At 37.3% G+C, this 22,044-nt stretch overlaps 1 protein-coding gene across 17 annotated transcripts in view; it reads left to right on the plus strand.

Annotated features, from left to right (window-relative positions):
* CFAP20DC (CFAP20 domain containing) overlaps window positions 1-22,044 on the plus strand; it is a 326,758-nt gene that overhangs the window by 3,434 nt on the left and 301,280 nt on the right. For all 17 annotated transcript variants that reach the window (XR_008501471.1, XM_054480722.2, XM_054480732.2 and 14 more), the window contains exons 2-4: window positions 1,973-2,062; window positions 2,900-2,993; window positions 9,574-9,646. Coding sequence is in view for 11 of the 17 variants with exons in the window: in XM_054480722.2 (XP_054336697.1) it covers window positions 1,973-2,062; window positions 2,900-2,993; window positions 9,574-9,646 (257 nt within the window). In the remaining 6 variants the exon portion in view is untranslated. The remainder of the gene's footprint in view (window positions 1-1,972; window positions 2,063-2,899; window positions 2,994-9,573; window positions 9,647-22,044) is intronic.

Genomic DNA, 22,044 nt, shown 5'->3' on the forward strand with positions numbered 1-22,044 from the left:
AGCGATTTAGAAGAGTGAATGAGTGAATGCATGCATTGTTACATCAAGAAAGAAAATAAGCACTTTGGCTATGTGCTGTTTTATTTTTCCAGAACTGGGAGTCAGTGAATCTCAGACGTTGGAGTACATCAGACTTTCTTGGGGTGCTTGTAAATATGCAGATTTCCAGACCCTTATCCCAGATCTGGTGAATCCGAATCTCTGGGTGGGAGTCACTTGATTTAGCTTTTTAACTACTTCCCCCAAGTGATTTCTATGCATGGGGTCCAAGGATCACACTTGGAGAAACACTGCTTCTGGGTCGTCCTCAGTCACTTTGAGTATCCTAGAGTGTCTCGACCTGCTTTCCTCACCTCACTGGACACCTCCCTTCCTGATCTCCTCTCCTCGCCTTTGCAAGAGGTTACACTCCTTGTTTACAGTCTGTTTACCATGCTAGTCCTGCTGTTCTGATGAACGTTTGTTACTGTATCTAATCAGTTCTCTACCCGTCTCCACCTCTTTATTGCTTCTGCCTTTTCGTTCACCTAACACTACTTGCCTCTTTATGAGTGCTCTCGGAGTAGTCTGCAGTTCTCTTTCTTCTGTCCCATTCGTTATCACTAATTGGGCTAGAACACTTTTAGAGAGTTTGTCTCACATCTTATAGGTAAAATATATTATCAAAAAAACATGTGCCCACTACAGGAAACTTGGAGGAAATGGGAAAGCAAAAAGCAGCAGGGAGAATTTGCTTTCTCACCAAGTATGAGGGCTTTTGTCTTTTAAAAGGACTAGCTGTCTCAAATTTAAAATTCATAGTGAAATATGACCTGCCCTCACAAGCTATAGTAATTCTATCCCATATACAGTTTGCACGTAATACTGCCTAAGGAAGAAGACATTAAATGTCTTACCTTCAAGTGATTGTGTGTTAAAACTCAGAGGCAAAAATATCTTTATATTACTGAAAAAAATTAAAAGCTAGAAATTCCTTACAGAAATTAGATTTGCTCACATATTCTTTAGAATTCAAACCGTATTTAGTCCTCATATTGGATTCTCATTTTTTGCAATAAATTCTTCCTTAGAGATAATTATCTTATTTAATTCCCCTTTCTTAATTAAAGCTTATGGACATTCAGTAATATCTTCAGTGTGCTTACATAAGTGTGTCCTTCCATGTTCTCATGTTTACAATGGGGAACCAGTAGGCTGTCTGCAGAAACAATATTTGATTGCTCTTATACAGATTTTATAGATCTTCACATTAATTTGTATTACATATATAAAAATATCTTGTAGGAATGATCAAAATAGGACTTCCCAAATCCCTCCCAGGCCTTTTTATTGACCAGTACTAAACTGTTTAATTTCCCTTCCCATTTTTTGAATAAACTTTGCTGGTGCTGTTGAGCCCCTACTGTGAGCTGAGTATTGTGCTCGAGGTTTAATATTTAGTATCTTATGTAATCCAACAACCCATTTTATAGATGGAGAATCAAGAAGTTAAGTAACTCCAAGGTCAGATAGTTAAAAAGCCAGTGTTGGAGCCTCAGTCAGTATGACTAGAAAGCTTGTATTCAGAGATAACTACCTGAAAGTATTGGCCTGATTCAAGAATTGCTTTTAAACCCTTTAGTGTGGTTGCAAAACACAGTCTGTAAAACATAAAATGTTTTGCAAGAATGGTCTGTATGTGTCAAGTAAATGAGTCCCCCAATGAGATGCTGTAGGGTTTGTATGGCATAATTTATTTAATGTTTGTCATGCTTCAAAAACAGATTCTTTAAACCATTAATCCAAGGTGACCCAAATCAGAATGGTTGTGGTTTAGATACAATCAAGGTATAAAGTAGGAGTAATAACAGGGATAATGTTTCATCCCAGATCAGCTTAACTGACAGATGCCGGGAACACTGATTATAGACTATGTGGTGGATAATATTTCCTCGTTAGCATTGTCTTTTAATATTTTATTTTCATTTTTTAGGGAGGTGCATTTGTTGAAATCTTCAGTGCTCAAGGAAAAAATCCTGGAGCAAAATGGAAGATCCTTGGTAGTCCATCTGTGATTTGGAAAGTAAGTATTAGAAATTAGAGCCACATAAATCAGGGGAAGAAATGTGAGTGAAGGTTATAGAAGAAAGGGCTTGATCAAATTTCAGAGCTGTTTTTCCTGTTCTTTCACTCCAAAATCCTTTCATGACATTGTTGGCTGCAGCTGTCCTGGACACCACTCTTCAGTTGTCTAAGACTTTGGCATACAGGTCATAACCCTTCTATGTACTCCACGCCCTGCTGTATATCATTTTAGATGACTTCAGTATCTGTAAGAAAAATCTCTCCAAGTCCTGGCCTTCTCAGTTTCTTGATTTCTTCATCTTTAACAACCTCTTCCACTCTACTTCAGCATTCATCCCTCCTGTCTTACCCTGCTCCCTATCACCACAAACTATAGGACCTCTGAAGTTACTGAGACATTAAAATGTCCCTTTCTGACCCCAGTCTTTATTCTTAAGGTCGCTTGCTCAATTACTCCACTCTCTTCTTCAACTTCATTGGGAACTTTAGGCCATTGACTATTTTACTTTTCCTTTGTTTTGTTTTGCTTCATTTATTGATTTAATTAATTCGTTTATTTTATTTGTCTCCCTTTTCTCTCCAGCCCAGAATCCATCATCCATAATTTCAGTCACTTTCCAGTCCACACCTTGAATGCCCTTGCTCTTTGTCCTTTCACCATGCCTCCATATTCTAGTTCCCAGCAAGTCTCAGAATAAAAGTACTAAGGCCTGAGCCTGCTTTTAAGTTATTTGAATATGGGATTTTTTTTCCCTGTAGATCTGAAGTTTCAATTTTATAGTAGAAGCCAAATAAAATATCCTGTGATAACTACTGTTTTCATTTTGTTCTATAGGAATTTGATAAAGAAGTTAAAAGTTTTGTGTTTGTCCTGGAAGGCAGCAGCCAAACAAACAAAATTCAGTTACCAAAGGAGAATAAGCAAATCCGTAAGTAATATTTTTAATATTGAAACTTAACATTTTGTACTCAAAGTTATGCTTTTATGTCTCATAAATAGGCACATTAGTATGACTTCTACTGACATCTGTTTATGTAAGGTGATAGAATTTTTTTTTTTTAATTTAGAGGGCAACTAACTGTATGCTAGGCACTGTGCTAGGCCTTTAAAAAAATATATTCTACCTCACCATCTTCTAGAAATCTAGTAGTATCTTAAAGAAGATTTAGAAGAGTATTTGGCAGCCATTAATTATGATAATAATAGCATTTATTGAGCACTTACTATGTGCCAGGAGCTTTGTAAACATTTAATATTTATGAACTCTTTTAATCCTCATAATAGCTCTTTTACAAATGAACAAACTGAGATTGGTTCCTCATCAGGGCTAAACTTTGAAATAAAATCAGCATTCCTAAATTACAAGAAATTAATTTATGAGAAAAAATGTATCAGAAATAAGATATAGAGCATAATTTAGTGACATGTCAACTCATACACTTATTACCTTTTAATATTAATCATAATTAAAGTATATATATGAATATGTGATTTAACAAAGACCCATAGAATCTATTTCAATTCTTGTTTACTTTAGAAATTAAGATCAACATTTCAAAGCAGAAGAAACCCTGAGAGATAACCCAGATTTATCAGAAGCCCAGTTATTAGCAGAGATAGGGTTATAATTCAAGGCTCTGCTACTAAATTAGACCTTGAGTAAACTGATTGATTTAAGGAATATGATTTATCAGAATGATTAACTAAATTTTTCATCAGCTACGTCCTATGTTTTAAATATAAATTTCAGGTGATTTAGCAAATATAAATAGTTTTTTTTTACATTCATCATTTACTTATTCTTTCTTTCATTCATTAGAACATTTATCGAATACCTACCATGCATGAAGCTCTATAAAAAGACCTGTTGTTGGTACCTGATTTTATCATTTTAATTCAGTTTTCTAAACTTATATAGGTTCTATGCTTTATGTGCCATTTCAAGCTACTACATGCATATTTTAGATTTCTAAGACATCAACTAGTTATAGAAGTTATAAGTGAAAGATGATTTATTTTAAAGCGGTTTGCCAGTGTTTCTTTCTAAACTAAGAAAGAGACTGGAAAAAAAAAGAAGAGATAATCATCATTAAAGATAGTTTTTAATTTACTGCCACTTAAAGATTATGCTTTGCTAATAGTTTCTGCGTGTGTGTGTGTGTGTGTGTCTGTAACAGGAGGTTTTTTGCATTTCCATATATATTTGTACTTATAAATGAGGTGAACTAAGATGATCCAGGGAAACCTGTCTGAAACTGTGGTTTCATCTTCTTGCAAGAGACACAGGACATCTTTTTAAGGATATTGGTTTTGTAAGACATATAGATATATTTGACTTTCAGGAATATGACTTTGTTCTAAGCCAGTGTTAGCTCTTTTGTTTTTTTCTTAACTTATAAAGCCCACCTGTATTTTCATTTAATGCCCTCAGTATCTATGCACATGGTTACCTTATTACTAAAATCAATCACTTCTAGTAACCTTTCTCATTTGATTCTGAGATAGATTCCTCCTCTACTGAAGACTGAATGATTAAATACAAGCTCTGCTTTTCCATTTTTATCTGAGGTTTTTTTTTTTAAGAAACAAACCAAGTTTAATGTGTCATAATTACTTTTTTAAATGGAAAGATGATGGTTTTAATTGTAAAAAAACAGAAAAATCTTTTAATGTATTTATTGTACAATGCCTTATAATTAAAAGTTAATCTGGCTTTTCTATATCATGTGTAGCACTGTAACAAATGAAACAGTTTATATAGTCTGCCCTGCACTAATGCCTTTAAGGTTATTTGGAATTTTTAATAACAGAAATATATAGCTATTTTTACTTGTGTAAAATGGCCTTCTATGTGAAGTTTGTATGGTTAAATTTAAACTAAATGACATGCCTTGAATAGATAATTAGCTTTTAATTAACATTTCTAAATTCAATTACCGTTATGTATTCCTATTTTAAGAGTAAACATCCACTTTATTTATGCAAACTTGACATTAGGTACCCTATTGGTGTTTCTGTCTGTATTAGGTACTACTTAGGAAGAAAGTTTAGTAATGAAATTAAGTATGTTGAACTTTTCATTTTAAAAAATAATATTTCTGGTTTAACTTGTATTTGAGGATCTCAAACACATAAAATAAAGGAGATTGTGATATTACTTATCAGACTGTGCACTTCTCTAGGGCAGGGATCTTCCCGAATCATCTTCTTTGTACCCTTAACTCAGTGCCTGGTACATGGTTGGTGTTTGATAAGTTTGTTAAATTTGCCATACTATGAAACTGTGACAGTTTGGGTCATAATTTTTCATTGTAACCAGCTGGCCTTGATAATGAGACTTGAGTAAACCCTTCACCAGCTGAATAAATAAGTCCCTGCTGCTCTTCACTCTGGAACACATTATATAGAGTTGCCCATATGAGAAGCAGCTCTGTCACACATAAACATATGTCATTTGGAGGGTCTTCTTCAGAGCTTTCTGTTGGAGGCTCATATTTGAAACCATTGTTTTCTCTGCCTGTGGCATCTGAATCAAATGATGTGTCTTGGGGGGGTAGCATCCCTGAAGCCTGGCATTGTTCTGCATTTCAGCTGCTCTGGAGGATGAGATCACCTTTATGAGGTTTCCCCAGGCCTCCTCAGGCCCCCACTTTAGTATCATTTTTATCTTGTCATGACTTCCTCTGTTTAAAACCCCTCAGTGGCTTTGACCTGCCTCTATTTTCCTGAATCCAGTGGACAGTTCTCAGCCCTCATCTTACTTCACATATTAGCAGCATTTGAGAAAGTTGACACCTCCTTCTTATATTTTCCTCACTCATACCCAAGATGTCCATACTCCTAGTTTTCTTCCCATTTCACTGTTCTTCTTTCTTAGCCTTCTTTTGTGGTTCTTCCTCTTTTCCCCAACTCAAATTAACGTTGCAGCGTCCCTGGACTCAGTCATTGGCACTCTGTCTACACTTACTCCCTTGGTTATCAGCTTCCAGCTCATGGATTTAAATGCCATCTCTGTCTTACTCTAGCTTACATTTCCAGCTCAGACTTCTCTCCTAACTCTAGACTTCTTGAATATCATCTTACTTACTTGACATTTCTGTGCTTGGACAGCTGAAATACAATATGTCCAAAGCCTAACTTCTGGTCTTTACTCCTCGAAATTCCTTCTCCTGCAGGCTGCCGCGTTTCTGCTGTTAGCAACTTATCTTTTCAGTTGCTTAGAAAAAAAGCTTTTAAATCAGCTTTGATTTTTCTTTCTCTTCATTCAGTCTATCTGGAAGGTCTTGTTGGCACTATGTTTAAAATAGGTTGAGAGTCTGATCACTTCTTGGTACCTCCAGTGCTACTGGTCAAAGCCACCAGTATCTCATGCTTGGATTATTGTAGTAACCTAATTGGTCTCCCTGTTTCTGACTTGGCCTCTCTATTACAGTCGTTGTCAAATTAGCAGCCAGAGTAATACTTTTAAATTGTAAGAAACACATAAGTAATGTTACTCCTCCACTAAAAATGTCCCATCTCTCTCAGATTAAAACTCAAAAACCTATAGGACTCTGCAGTATCTGGTGCCCTTCTTAGTTCTGACCTATTTCCGTTACTCTTTTTCTTGTTCATGCTGTTGCAACCATATAGGTCCCATTGCTGTTTTGAAACATAGTCCAGTGCACTGTCACCTTGGCACCCATGCACAGACTGTACCCTCTACCTAGAGCATTTTCCCCCCGGAATAGACATTCAGTAAATCTTTGTCGAATAAATGAATGAATGTACGAGGGGTTTACCATTGATTTTAGGATGACTTATATTCTTCACATGGTCTTCAAGACCCCACGTAATTGGGTTCTTCTCTACTTTGCCAAACTGGTCTCCTGCTGCATTTCCTCTTCTGTCTCTCCTATCAGCCCATTAACCCCTTTTTAGGTTTATCCAATCTACTCCATCCTTTTCCATCACAGAATGGAGTACTCTCTCTGCCAGCAAGGTTTGTTCCTCTCTCCTACACCCATCCCGCTTGCCCAGTCAATTCCTGTGTATTCATCCCAGCTGAGTTTCAATGCTTGTCCTTCAAGAAAAACTTCACTAATCATCCTCTTCTCCTGCAAGGACCCGGGGTTATATGCTTTCATAGCACCCTGACCTTCTCCTTCATGGAGCTAGAATATAAATTCTAAAAGGGCAGAGACCATGTATGTCTTATTTACTGCAGAAACTTCAGCATTGAGTCTTGTACGTAGTAGGTGCTCAGTAATCTTTGTTGCATGGTAGACCTAATTTAATCCATATAAATAATCCTATGGGTTGTAAATCTAAACTATTAACCCAGTTTTACAGATGAAAAGTAAAAGGGCCCACACAGGTTTTCTGATTTGCTCAAGGGATATGGAATAGCCCATGATGAACAGATAACTAATTCCTGAAAGTAGGTAGTTTGTTTCTGACAGACAACAGATTATAAAACTGTAAAAAGCTGCATATTTCAGGAAGAAACTAAATTTTTATGAATTTTATGTACTTGATGGACATTTTTGACTAACAGAATTTCCACATTCAACATTACTTAGACAGGGTAATTTTAAATATAATGTAGACATGAATAGTCAGTTTAAATATACTAAGCCACTGGAAAAAAATGTTACTGTAGAATTTATTTAGCATCTGACACACAGGATCAGTCTGTGTCAAATGTTATTAAAGTACTTTTTTTTGTCAGATCATCACCATATGGTATCATCATATTTCTTTTAATCTTAGAAGTGAAGCCTTTTGGAAACTGGGGCTTCTATATGTGAGAAAGTTGAATTAAAAAACTTTCTTTTTTTGAGGGTAAGAACTCTTTTATATCTAAAAATGCTTATATAAAAATGCCCTATGTGTGTAACTCTTTGTGTTTGAAGAGAACAGTGCTGATTCAGTGAGATTTGTGACATAAATTAGGGACCTTTTTTAAAGACTTATTTCACTTATCCTGCTGTTCTCTCAGCTCTATTTACAGAGGCCATTGTGCAATGGAAAAATACTGTGGGGCCAATCAATGCAAGATGCAAGAGACATTGATTGAGGATGGTTTCTTTAAGTTGGCCTCATTTTGGTATCTCACTTTGCTTTTGTAGACCAGAGCTCTGCTTGCCTCACTGGCTTTTCCCATAAATATGGTAAAGTCAGATTTCTAGAGAATTTTCTAGGATCAAAGGCTGTGATCTCTTATTTCTGTTACATTGCTTACACTACTGATGGCCCTCTGGAGAGTACTAAGCAGAAGCTTAGTACTTTTAAGTAAAGGTTATCCCTGTATGTTTGATAAAAATATTACGCATATTTGATCAAATGTGTTTATTGTTTGGAAAGTAAATCTGGGATAAAACATAGGAACTGTTATAAGTTGTTCAGGAATGTTGCAAAATGGGAATCATATACCAGAAGTTCTTTATATAGAGTATCCAAAAATGTGTTGTTACTTTAAAATCCCTTAATTTGTTAAGCGTACTAAGTTGGAATAATATAAAATAGCATGAGTTTTAGACTAGTTGCCTTTTTTTGTCTTTAATCCACGTGTTGGTCTGTACTATTGGCTTTGTAGGAGAGGTTCACAGATAAATCAAGACATCTCCATTTTCTACCCAAAGTCCCACAGCAGGAAAATATGTTTGTAAATTGCATATTTTAGGAAGTGTCATACTAAAAACATCTGTTAAGAGCACCATAATTGAGAGATCAAGCAAAAGTTCAAAACCTAAGAGAAAAGGCATTAAGTGAACAGATCTGGAGAGGTAATATAAAATCAATTGATTTTTTAAGCAGTTGTAGAATTCGGCTGTCAAAAATGCTGTAGGGACTGGTTTCTCTGCAAATATTTTTAATCCAGATGAAGCTAGTAATAGGGAATAAAAGCTATCAGTTCTCAGTGAACATTAAATTAATTAAATATATGTTAATTAACAAAAGGTATAAATGAAAATATGTTCCCCTATTCATCTCATTGTGGACACATTTAAAACCGTATGAATTAGCTATGGCTCATCAAACCTTCAGTTGTAGTTGTCGTAATTAGAATTGTTTTCTTGATCTATTGTTTTTTATTAAGTTGTTTAGTACAGTTAAAACTGCCAGTGAATAAAAATAATTGCCACATGCTTTTATGGCTGCCTTGAAGGGAATTTATAGTTCAATTTTATATGTCTCTGTTGAATGCAGTTCTATGTGTACATTCTCTTGCAACCTAATAAAAATAATAAATAAAAACTTATTATTTTTAAAATTTTGATAAAAATTTCACGAAGGCCACAGATGGAACTTTAAAAGACAACATTTGTTGTGAGTTTGATTTTATTTTCATCAATTTTTTTTGCTTTCGTAGTGAGGTTGTAACTCATAGGTAGTGCTATTTGCAGTTCTGTGTATTACTGAAATGCTAAAAGCTTCAGCTTGTTGATGGTTTGTGATTGTGTTTGTTTATATGCACATATAAAAGCTTCAAACATTTGAATGTATATTTCCTCCTCTCATTCTAGTTGGATTGATCCAGAGGTTTCTTGTACTTCAGATTTACGTACCCCTGGGACAAGACTTCTCCACTGAATTGCTGTAAGATATACAGAACTTCTTTGAATGTTTTATGTGTATTAGACATTTGATCAATTGAAGCAGTACCAACAATCATTAATTGCAAGTGGCAGTTTTTGCATTAAAGAGCAGTGACTTATATCAAGTCAACATCAAGTAATTAAACTAATTTAATCATATTTCTTAGATATCACTATAGTCTGGCATTTCCCTAGGAAAAGAAAGCAAATTTCATCTGTTTAAGAAAATATCAAAGGATTATTATTTTGACAATAAATGACCTATAACTTGAAGAAATATATAATCCAAAAGTTTGAGATTTTGGTTTGAATGAAGGGTGATGTTATGTTTTGTATGGTCTGCTATTCAAAACTATGGTTGGTCTAAAATTGATTGAAATATCTTATTTTAATAATATTTACTTTGTCTAGAAGTATTACTCCTTCCTATTTACGTATAGACAGCTAGCAATATATTTGTTTTAAATGGAGATTGTTTAGCAAAAATGAAAATATACAACATTTACTCAGTTGAGCTATCTATTATGTGAGATGTTATTGAGAATGAAAATAACATTTGATTGCTACACTTGCATAGAATTGAGTATTGTTTAAGATTTTATTAATAAATTTATATACTTTAAATTAACCATTACATTTAAGGTATGCTGTTTTCTCATTTTTCTTTGTAATTAATAGCTGTCCAAGGTCTGAGCTTAGGTTTTTATTTTCCATGCCAGAATAAATGATTTTTCTTATTAAGGAAGATGATTCTATACTGCTTTTACTAAGTAAAAGCTGATTTTTTTTTCAGTGAAGCAATCAAACACACAATATTTATTAATCAAGTTCACCATCTTATATGGGGTTTGTTCATGGCACCCCAAAACAATTACAACATGAAAGATCACTATCATAGGTCATATTTATCTGTTAATGATAAATAATACTGAAAAAGTTTGAAATATTGCAGGAATTACAAAAATGTGGCCTACAGACACAAAGTGAGCACATGCTGTTATACAAATGGCACTGAAAGATTTCTTGACACAGGGTTGCTACAAACCTTCAATTTGTAACAAACATAATATCTGCAAAGTGCCATAAAGCAAAGCTCAGTAAAACAAGGTATGCCTGTAGCTATGTAAGACATCTTTCCATTCCATCTAGGTAGTTCTGCATCACTCTTTTGGATGTTACACAATTTCAATCCATTGGCCAAGCTGGTCTGTTTTCACACTTCATGGTTTTCCACACTTATATTTCTTCACATTCTTCTTTTTGCTTGGGACAGGATTCTTCTTATTATTATTATACTTTAAGTTATGGGATACATGTGCAGAACGTGCAGGTTTGTTACATAGGTATACATATGCCGTGGTGGTTTGCTGCACCCATCAACCCATCATCTACATTATTATTGGCATTTCTCCTAATGCTATCCCTCCCCTAGCCCCTCAGCCCCTGATAGGCCCAGTGTGTGATGTTTCCTCCCTGTGTCCATGTTTTCTCATTGTTCACCTCTTACTTATGAGTGAGAACATGTGATATTTGGCTTTCTGTTCCTGTGTTAGTTTGCTGAGAGTGATGGTTTCCAGCTTCATCCATGTCCCTGCAAAGGACATGAACTCATCCTCTTTTACAGCTGCATAGTATTCCATGGTGCATATGTGCTACATTTTCTTTATCCAGTCTATCATTGATGGGCATTTGGATTGGTTCCAAGTCTTTGCTGTTGTGAACAGTGCCGCAATAAACATATGTGTGCATGTGTCTTTATAGTGGAATGATTTATAATCCTGTGGGTATATACCAGGTAATGGGATTGCTGGGTCAAATGGTATTTCTGGTTCTAGATTCTTGAGGAATCACTACATTTATTCCACAGTGGTTTAATTTAGACTCCCACCAACAGTGTAAAAGCGTTCCTATTTCTGCACATCCTCTCCAGCATCTGTTGTTTCCTGACTTTTTAATGATCGCCATTCTAACTGGCATGAGATGGTATCTCATTGTGGTTTTGATTTGCATTTCTCTCAAGACCAGTGATGATGAGCTTTTTTTCGCATATTTGTTGGCCACATAAATGTCTTCTTTTGAGAAGTGTCTGTTCATATCCTTTGCCCAGTTTTTGCTGGAGTTGTTTGTTTTTTTATTGTAAATTGGTTTAAGTTCCTGGTAGATTCTGGATATTAGCCCTTTGTCAGATGGGTAGATTGCAAAAATTTTCTCCCATTCTGTAGGTTGCCTGTTCACTCTGATGACAGTTTCTTTTGCTGTGCAGAAGTTCTTTAGTTTAATTATATCCCATTTGTCAATTTTGGCTTTTGTTGCCACGCTTTTGGTGTTTTAGTCATGAAGTCTTTGCCCATGCCTATGTCCTGAATGGTATTGCCTAGGTTTTCTTCTAGGGTTTGTATGGTTTCAGGTTTTACGTTTAAGTCTTTAATCCATCTTGAGTTAATTTTTGTATAAGGTGTAAGGAAGGGGTCCAGTTTCAATATTCTGCATTTGGCTATCCAGTTTTCCCAACTCCATTTATTAAATAGGGAATCCTTTCCCCATTTCTTGTTTTTGTCAGGTTTGTCAAAGATCAAGTGGTTGTGGATGTGTAGCATCATTTCTGAGGCCTCTGTTCTGTTCCATTGGTCTATATATCTGTTTTGGTACCAGTACCATGCTGTTTTGGTTACTGCAGCCTTGTGGTATAGGTAGAAGTCAGGTAGCATGACACCTCCAGCTTTGTCCTTTTTGCTTAGGATTGTTTTGGCAATATGGTCTCTTTTTTGGTTCCATATGAAATTTAAAGTAGTTTTTTCTAATTCTGTGAAGAAAGTCAATGGTAGCTTGATGGGAATGACATTGAATCTATAAATTACCTTGGGCAGTGTGGCCATTTTCACAATATTGATTCTTCCTATCCATGAGCATGGGATGTTTTTCCATTTGTTTGTGTCCTCTCTTATTTCCTTGAGCAGTGGTTTATAGTTCTCCTTGAAGAGGTCCTTCACATCCCTTGTTAGTTTTATTCCTAGGTATTTTATTCTCTTTGTAGCAATTGTGAATAGGAGTTCACTCATGATTTGGCTCTCTATTGTTGGTGTATAGGAGTGCTTATGATTTTTGCACATTGATTTTGTATCCCGAGACTTTGTTGAAGTTGGTTATCAGATTAAGTTTTTGGGCTGAGACGATGGGGTTTTCTAAATATGCAATCATGTCATCTGCAAACAGAGACAATTTGACTTCCTCTCTCCCTGTTTGAATACCCTTTATTTCTTTCTCTTGCCTGATTGCTCTGGCTAGAACTACCAATACTGTGTTGAATAAGAGTGATGAGAGGGCATCCTTGTCTTGTACCAGTTTTCAAAGGGAATGCTTCCAGCTTTTGACCATTCAGTATGATATTGGCTATGGGTTTGTCATAAATACCTCTTATTATTTTGAGATACATTCCATCAATACCTAGTTTATGGAGAACTTTTAGCATGAAGGGATATTTAATTTTATCGAAGGCCTTTTCTGCATCTGTTGAGATCATGAGGTATTTGTCATTGGTTCTGTTTATGTGATGGATTCTGTTGATTGATTTGCGTATGTTGAACCAGCCTTGCATCCCAGGGATGAAGCCAACTTGATTGTGGTGGATAAGCTTTTTGCATTGATGTTCATCAGGGATATTGGCCTGAAATTTTCTCTTTTTTGTTGTGTCTCTGTCAGGTTTTGGTATCAGGATGATGCTGGCCTCATAAAATGAGTTAGGGAGGAGTCCCTCTTTTTCTATTGTTTGGAATAGTTTCAGAAGAACTGGTACCAGCTCCTCTTTGTACCTCTGGTAGAATTTGGCTGTGAATCTGTCTGGTCCTGGGCTTTCTTTGGTTGGTAGGGTATTAATTACTGCCTCAATTTCAGGAATTGTTATTAGTCTACTCAGGGATTCAACTTCTTCCTGGTTTAGTCTTGGGAGGTTGTATGTGTCCAGGAATTTATCCATTTCTTCTAGATTTTCTAGTTGTTTTATTGCATAGAAGTGTTTATAGTATTCTCTGATGGTAGTTTGTTTTTCTGTGGGATCAGTGGTGAAATCCCCTTTATCCTTTTTTATTGTGTCTATTTGATTCTTCTCTCTTTTCTTGTTTAGTAGTCTGGCTAGTGGTCTTCTATTTTGTTAATCTTTTCAGAAAACTAGCTCCTGAAGTCATTGATTTTTTGAAGGGTTCTTCGTGTCTCTATCTCCTTCAGTTCTGCTCTGATCTTAGTTATTTCTTGCCTTCTGCTAGCTTTTGAATTTGTTTGCTCTTGCTTCTCTAGTTCTTTTAATTGTGATGTTAGGGTGTCGATTTTAGATCTTTCCCACTTTCTGATGTGGGCATTTAGTGCTATAAATTTACTTCTAAACACTGCTTTAGCTGTGTTTCAGAGATTCTGGTACGTTGTGTCTTTGTTCTCATTGGTTTCAAAGAACTTATTTATTTCTGCCTTGATTTCGTTATTTACCCAGTAGTCATTCAAGAGCAGGTTGTTCAGTTTTCATGTAGTTGTGGGGTTTTGAGTGAGTTTCTTAATCCTGAATTCTAATTTGATTGCACTGTGGTCTGAGAGACTGTGTTATGATTCCCATTCTTTTACATTTGCTGAGGAATGTTTTACTTCCTATTGTGTGGTTGATATTAGAATAAGTGCAATGTGGTACTGAGAAGAATGTATATTCTGTTGATTTGGGGTGGCGAGTTCTGTAGATGTCTATTAGATCTGCTTGGTCCAGAGCTGAGTTCAAGTCCTAAATATCCTTGTTAATTTTCTGTCTCATTGATCTGTCTAATATTGACAGTGGGGTGTTAAAGTCTCTCACTATTATTGTGTGGAGTCTAAGTCTCTTTGTTGGTCTCTAAGAACTTGCTTTATGAATCTGAGTACTCCTGTTTTGGGTGTGTATATATTTGGGGTAGTTAGCTCTTGTTGCGTTTATCCCTTTACCATTATGTAATGCCCTTCTTTGTCTTTTTTGATCTTTGATGGTTTAAAGTCTGTTTTATCAGAGACTAGGATTGCAACCCCTGCTTTTGTTTTCTTTCCATTTACTTGGTAAATATTCCTCCATCCCTTTATTTTGAGCCCATGTGTGTCTTTGCATGGAAGATGAATCTCCTGAATACAGCACACTGATGGTGCTTGACTCTTTATCCAATTTGCCAGACTGTGTCTTAATTGGGGGCATCTAGCTTGTTTACATTTAAGGTTAATATTGTTATGTGTGAATTTGGTCCTGTCATTATGATGCCAGCTGGTTATTTTGCCCCTTAGTTGATGCAATTTCTTCATAGTGTCAATGATCTTTATAATTTGGTATGTTTTTGCAGTGGCTGGTACCAGTTTTTCCTTTTCATATTTAGTGCTTCCTTGAGGAGCTCTTGTAAGGCAGGCCTTGTGGTGACAAAATCTCTCAGCATTTGTTTGTCTGTAGAGGATTTTATTTCTCCTTGCTTATGAAGCTTAGTTTGACTGGATATGAAATTCTGGGTTGAAAAGTCTTTAAGAATGTTGAATATTGGCCCACATTCTCTTCTGGCTTGTAGAGTTTCTGCAGAGAGAACCACTGTTAGTCTGATGGGCTTCCCTTTGTGGGTAATCTAACCTTTCTCTCTGGCTGCCCTTAACATTTTTTCCTTCATTTCAGCCTTGGAGAATCTGACAATTGTGTGTCTTGGGGTTGCTCTTCTCAAAGAATATCTTTGTGGTGTTCTCTGTATTTCCTGAATTTGAATGTTGGCCTGTCTTGCTAGGTTGGGGAAGTTCTGGTTAATATCCTGAAGAGAGTTTTCCAACTTGATTCCATTCTCCCCATCACTTTCAGGTACACCAATCAAACATAGGTTTGGTATTTTCACATCGTCTGATATTTTTGGAGGCTCTTTTCGTTCACTTTCATTCTTTTTTCTCTAATCTTGTCTTCACACTTTATTTCCTTAAGCTGATCTTCAATCTCTGATATCCTTTCTTTTGCTTGAATGATTTGGCTGTTGATAGTTGTGTACGCTTCACGAAATTCTTGTGCTGTGTTTTTCAGCTCCATCAGGTCATTTATGTTCTTCTCTAAACTGGTTATTCTAGTTAGCAATTCCTCCAACCTTTTTTCAAGGTTCTTAGCTTCCTGGCATTGGGTTAGAAACATGCTCCTTTAGCTCAGAGGAGTTTGTTATTACCCACCTTCTCAAGCCTACTTCTGTCAATTCATCAAACTCATTCTCCATCCAGTTTTATTCCCTTGCTGGCAAGGAGTTGTGATTCTTTGGAGGAGAAGAGGCATTCTGGTTTTTGGAATTTTCAGCCTTTTGCGCTGGTTTTTCCTCATCTTTGTGGATTTATCTACCTTTGGTCTTTGATGTTGGTGACCTTCAGATGGGTTTTTGTGTGGACATCCTTTTTGTTGATGTTGACACTATTCCTTTCTGCTTGTTAGTTTTTCTTCTAACAGTCAGGCCCCTCTGCTGCAGGTCTGCTGGAGTTTGCTGGTGGTCCACTTCAGACCCTGTTTGCCTAGGTATCACCAGTGGAGGCTGCAGAACAGCAAAGATTGCTGCCTGTTCCTTTCTCTGGGAGCTTCATCCCAGAGGGGCACCTGCCAGATGCCAGCTGGAGCTCTCCTGTATGAGGTGTCTGTTGACCCCTGCTGGGAGGTGTCTCCTAGTCAGGAGGTATGGGAGTCAGGGACCCACTTGAGGAGGCAGTCTGTCCCTTAGCAGAGCTCGAGTGCTGTGCTGGGAGATCCACTGCTCTCATCAGAGCCAGCAGGCAGGAAAGTTTAAGTCTGCTGAAGCTGTGCCCACAGCCGCCCTTTCCCCCAGGTGCTCTATCCCAGGAAGATGGGAGTTTTATCTATAAGTGCCTGACTGGGGCTGCTGCCTTTCTTTTGGAGATGCCCTGCCGGGAGAGGAGGAATCTAGAGAGGCAGTCTGGCTACAAAAGCTTTGCCCAGCTGCAGTGGTCTCTGCCTAGTTCGAATTTCCAGGTGGCTTTGTTTTCACTGTGAGGGGAAACCGCCTACTCAAGCCTCAGTAATGGTGGATGCCCCTCCCCCAACCAAGCTCGAGTGTTCCAGATTGACTTTAGACTGCTGTGCTGGCAGCGAGAATTTCGAGCCAGTGGATCTTAGCTTGCTGGACTTTGTGGGGGTGGGATCCACTGAGCTAGACCACTTGGCTTCCTGGCTTCAGCCCCCTTTCCCGGGGAGTGAATGGTTCTGTCTCGCTGGCGTTCCAGGTGCCACTGGGGTATGAAAAAAAACTCCTGCAGCTATCTCGGTGTTTGCCCAAATGGCTGCCCAGTTTTGTGCCTGAAACCTAGGGCCCTGGTGGTGTAGGCATCCAAGGAAATCTCCTGGTCTGCAGGTTGTGAAGACAGTGGGAAAAGTGTAGTATCTGGGCTGGAATGCATTGCTCCCCATGGCTCAGTCCCTCACTGCTTCCCTTGGCTAGGGGAAGGAGTTCCCCCAACCCTTGTGCTTCCCAGGTGAGGTGACACCCTACCCTGCTTTGGCTCGCCCTCCTTGGGCTGCACCCATTGTACAACCAGTCTCAGTGAGATAAGCCGGGTACCTCAATTGGAAATGCAGAAATTACCTGCCTTCTGGGTTGATCTCGCTGGGAGCTGCAGACCAGAGCTGTTCCTATTCAGCCATATTGCCAGCCACCTTGTAAAAGATGATTTTATACTACTTTTACTAAGTAAGTTTGGTACAAACTAAGAAGAAGAGCTTTCTTAATAAAATGAGAGTAACATAAATTTGAGGTTATTCATTTCTTTTAGTTTATATGAATTTAGATATTAATGATTTGTTTATATGTTATTAACATATGAATTTTAGCTATTAATATACAATCTTGTCTTCTTGGGTGATAAAAGATAGAACAATTTATACATTTGTTTTATTCAATCTTAAATCTCAGTAAACTTTTTACTAAGATCTTTCATCATCTGCCGTGGTCACTAGGTTTCTTTAAAATAGCTTTCAGAGTAACAGGACTAAAGCATTGTTTGATGCACTCGCGTATCACTTCCTGGTTCTACAGAAAAAGCATTTTCAAGACTCCAAAGGCATGCTAAAGGTAGAGGGGATCACACAAAACTTTATGGGAAAAGTGGTTCCTGTCAAATGGAAGAAGGTAAATTATATTTTATTTTTAAGCTCCTTAACAACCCATAGAATCCCATATAGGCCCAGTTATTCTTCTTATCTCCCTATCAGAAGCAGTCGTGAGGGTGCTGGTAGTTGGCCTTTTGATCAAAATTGTACAAGACACTTGGCTGAACCTTAGAACAGAATCTTTTGCCAATGAGCCCTCTTTTTCTATGCAAAATTAAGCTTCATTTGTGCCCCCAAACACTAGAGCTTATTACTTTAGCCAAGACAATAGACTGTCTTAACTAATTTAAAAAAACTTAAAGCTGGCCGGGCACGGTGGCTCAAGCCTGTAATCCCAGCACTTTGGGAGGCCAAGGCGGGTGGATCATGAGGTCAGGAGATCGAGACTATCCTGGCTAACACAGTGAAACCCCGTCTCTACTAAAAATACAAAAATTAGCCGGGCGTGGTGGCGGGCGCCTGTAGTCCCAGCTCCTCGGGAGGCTGAGGCAGGAGAATGGCGTGAACCCGGGAGACGGAGCTTGCAGTGAGCCGAGATCGCTTCACTGCACTCCAGCCTGGGCGACAGAGCGAGACTCTGTCTCAAAAAAAAAAAAAAAAACAAAAAAACTTAAAGCTTTAATTATTGAGAAATCAATGAGTATCTTAGGTTTAACTTAGTCCTAGCCAGAGAGCAGTTGATATCTAAGTAAACCTGACGACTTCTTTGTTACCCTGTTACTGATGCTCTTGACCTATTTAAGGATAGGAAAACATTTCGAGGGGTGTTGGGGATAATGACTATATTTTAAATTCAGTTGACTATAGAAGTAGATTACCTCGTTCTCATATCTACATGGACAAACATTTGGATTTTCCAAATGGTTTCAGTTTTATAGTTTTAACAAAATAAATATCTTATGGATTAAAGATCAAAATTACTAAATAACATGGGGAAGACATTCTCTTTCCTGACCTTGGGAATTTATCAGATTGTGAGAAAATATGCTAACTCTCTATTTGAATTTGTTGCTGATAGACAATCAAAATATAGTGCTGTTTTAGGAAGTACTGACAGAGATCATGTTTTTACAGGAAGGGAAGTGGAATAACAAGTATGGATTGTCTTTCTATGCATTGCTGCACTGCTTTTTTTCCCCCTTAAATGAAAGGGCTTTCTTTCGGCACCCTCAGTGTTTTACTATGTTTCTGGCAGCATAGCTCTAGGCTATTTTAAATAATACATTTCTCTAACAAGCTTGGAAAGTCGCATAACAGAAAGGTATCTGGCTTCTAAAATTTTTCATTGTCAGAATGGGAGAGGCATTTTGTTTCACAAAGATACGTCTATACATCAAGAAGTTTTCGTAAGTGAAGTCTTGCCAGCTGGTTTACAGATTTAGTCATCATTTCCTCAGCATCTTTCTGTCTCCCATGCCCACTGGATGATTATGCATATGGGGTAGTTGGGGCTTGATAACCAGCAACAGCTCTGCTTGAGGAATTACTCGTTCATTCAGTCGTTAGGTAATTGAATTCCTCTTATTGTCAGGCATTGTGTTAGGCATGGGGGATTTGATATACCTTGAATTTGTATACTTCTCCCCACGCTTGCTACTACCCTGCTAGTCCCAAACCACCATCGCATTTGCCTGCCCTACTCTTAGAGCTTCCCAGTGGACTTCCAGCTTCTTCTCTTGTCCTCTTTCATTCTAGTCTCCAGACTGCAGTAGAGTGGTCTTTCTAAAAACCAACTGAAGTTCCCATTGAACTGAGGATAAACTCCCAATTCGAAATACTCCTGGGTGTTCTGGTCTCACCTCTCCCTTCTCATCTCATAGCACTCACTCTGCTGGGAGCTCACAATTTGGCTGCCAACCTGCTTCTTTACTTTACTTCCTCATGCACCAGGTGAAGTCTCTTCTTAGGGTCCTGTGCACAGTGGTTTCTGTCCCCATCTGTTTGCCTGGCTAACTTCTCCTCTTCAGCCTCCTCATCTCAGCTTAAGGCGTCCCTTCTTCAGAAAGCCCTTTTATGATTTTCCCCCAACTAAATGAGGTTCATCTCTTCTGCCTTTTCTAGTACCCCTTTCTTTTCCTTCATTACAACTGTAACAGTTTATAATTATTATATGTTTATTTAATTATCTGTCATTTTGGGTGGACTTCAAGTTTCATGAAGACGTGGAGCCTTTTCTATTCAGCTTGATATCCCAGCGCCCAGCACAAGGCATGACACATAATAGGCTCTGAAATACAGACATAGGACATAACAGGCAGAAGGATGGGTGGACTAATGAATGAAGGGAGAAGCAGCACCCAGTCTCTGTCCTCAGAGGTTACTCTGTGAGTGAAAGATCCATTTAAAAGGAAATTTAAATACATCTTGATGAATGTTATGATAACATAAGGGCAAGATCTGTGGGGAACATATGAAGTACTAGGGGGAAGTAAGATTATAGGCTAGGAACTGGACAGATCTGTAGGCAAATTCTGCTTTACCTCTGTGGGACTTTGGTCAAATTACTTAACCTGCCTCACCCTATGGGGTGAGAGTAATAATACTTACCTCACAGGTCTGTCATAAGCATTAAATGAGAAAACTAATGTAAAGTAATAATAATGGCTAACATTAAGCACTTATGACATATCAGCATTGTTCTAAGCACTTTGTTTTAGCTCAATTAATCCTCAGAATTAGCCTGGTTGGTAGGCATAATTATTACCTCTGTTTTATTATTTGAGGGAACTGAAACCTAGAAAGGATAAGGAACTTGCCAGCTACTAACTCTTAGAGCCAAGATTCAAACATGTAGCCTAAATCTAGAACCTATGCTCTGTACCCCCTTGCCATGTTGCCTTACTTGTAAATATTGTTATTTTTCTATTTGACTATACATATATGCATAAGTACTAGATATATAGTAAATATTTTATTTGAATTTTAATATAAGTTGAAAAAGCTAAGCCTTTTATATCTTCTCAAGGGGCTTCTCATAAGACAGTTTTGTCTGTAGAGTTTCAGGAAGGAAAGGTCTCTCTTTCATGCTGAGATATTTCTATCTTTACCTTTATAAGAGCTAAATGCCTGCGAATTAAAGGAACGACTTCCCTCAAATCTTTATTTTGTTTTAGCATTTTGCATCCCAAATGTGATGAATTCATTTTAGACTTTTTAAAATGAAAACTAAGAAACAACTTTACCTCTTCTTTATTGATTCCTCTTTTTTCTTTAAGATCAAAAATTGTATTATTCAGGATCATACGCCTGTGGATAAGGTTGTTTCAGAACTTCATGACCTGACCAGCAATTATCTAAGCACATTACATTTTGCATGTGGAGCAAAGGGAGTGTTTACTGTACTAACACATAGGATAGTGAGCAGTGAAGTAACAGAATTCTCTCATTTTCAGGGTCGAGGTGTCAACCCACAAAAGATTTCCTTGCTTTTTACAAAAATCATCTTGACTTGCTTATTTCATAATATTAATTGCAGTTTTCTTTTCCAAAATATTTTAATGTAACTGTGTCTAACGGTTTTACTTGAAGGTAAAACAACAGGTTTTAAAATTTATTTTATTTTTGGTACCTTCCAAACTGCATCATCAAGGCATTGGGAGGCCCGTGGCTTCCCTGTGTGGTTTGCTAGGTGTTTCAGAGCCTGGGGGCAGACATCTGGTACACAGGAGGAGCACTACGAACCTGAGCTCTTAGAAAAGAACCAACCGCATCTTGAAATAGAAATTCATTTTCCTCTATTTGATGCTGCCAATCACACTAAATGATTTTGGGATATTACATTTTTGACAGGAATTGTATTCATTTTCTGAATATTGTTGAGCTGCATTAATTCCTTTTTCTATCCTGATTTTGTCATTATCTCAATGAATTTTGATAGACATTTTGTACTGTTGTGCCTCTAGTGAACTGATGTTATTTTTCTCATTTTCATGCAGCTCAGCGAGTGCTTTTTCAATAAATGGGTTGAAAACACTGAGACCCTCTGGTGTGCATCATGTGCTGTTTGGAGAGGTTAGGATTCTTAGCCCTTGGGTCATGGAGAATATTATTGCTATGTACAAGCTTTCACGTGTTGAGCCCTTAGCTGTTTGAAGTACTACTTGCATTTGGAATCTGATAAAGGTTGAAAGCAAAAGTTAAATTCTTTGAAAAAGAAAAAAAAACCCTAAAAGTGTACCTCATCCTTACAAATTTTAACTGATCCTTTGTGATCCTTGCATAGCAGTATTCTGAATTTGAAATTGTATCTGAATGGAGTTTGATGATTTTAACCTGGA

Source organism: Pongo pygmaeus, chromosome 2, assembly GCF_028885625.2.
Source record: "Pongo pygmaeus isolate AG05252 chromosome 2, NHGRI_mPonPyg2-v2.0_pri, whole genome shotgun sequence".
NCBI classification, from domain to species: domain Eukaryota; kingdom Metazoa; phylum Chordata; class Mammalia; order Primates; family Hominidae; genus Pongo; species Pongo pygmaeus.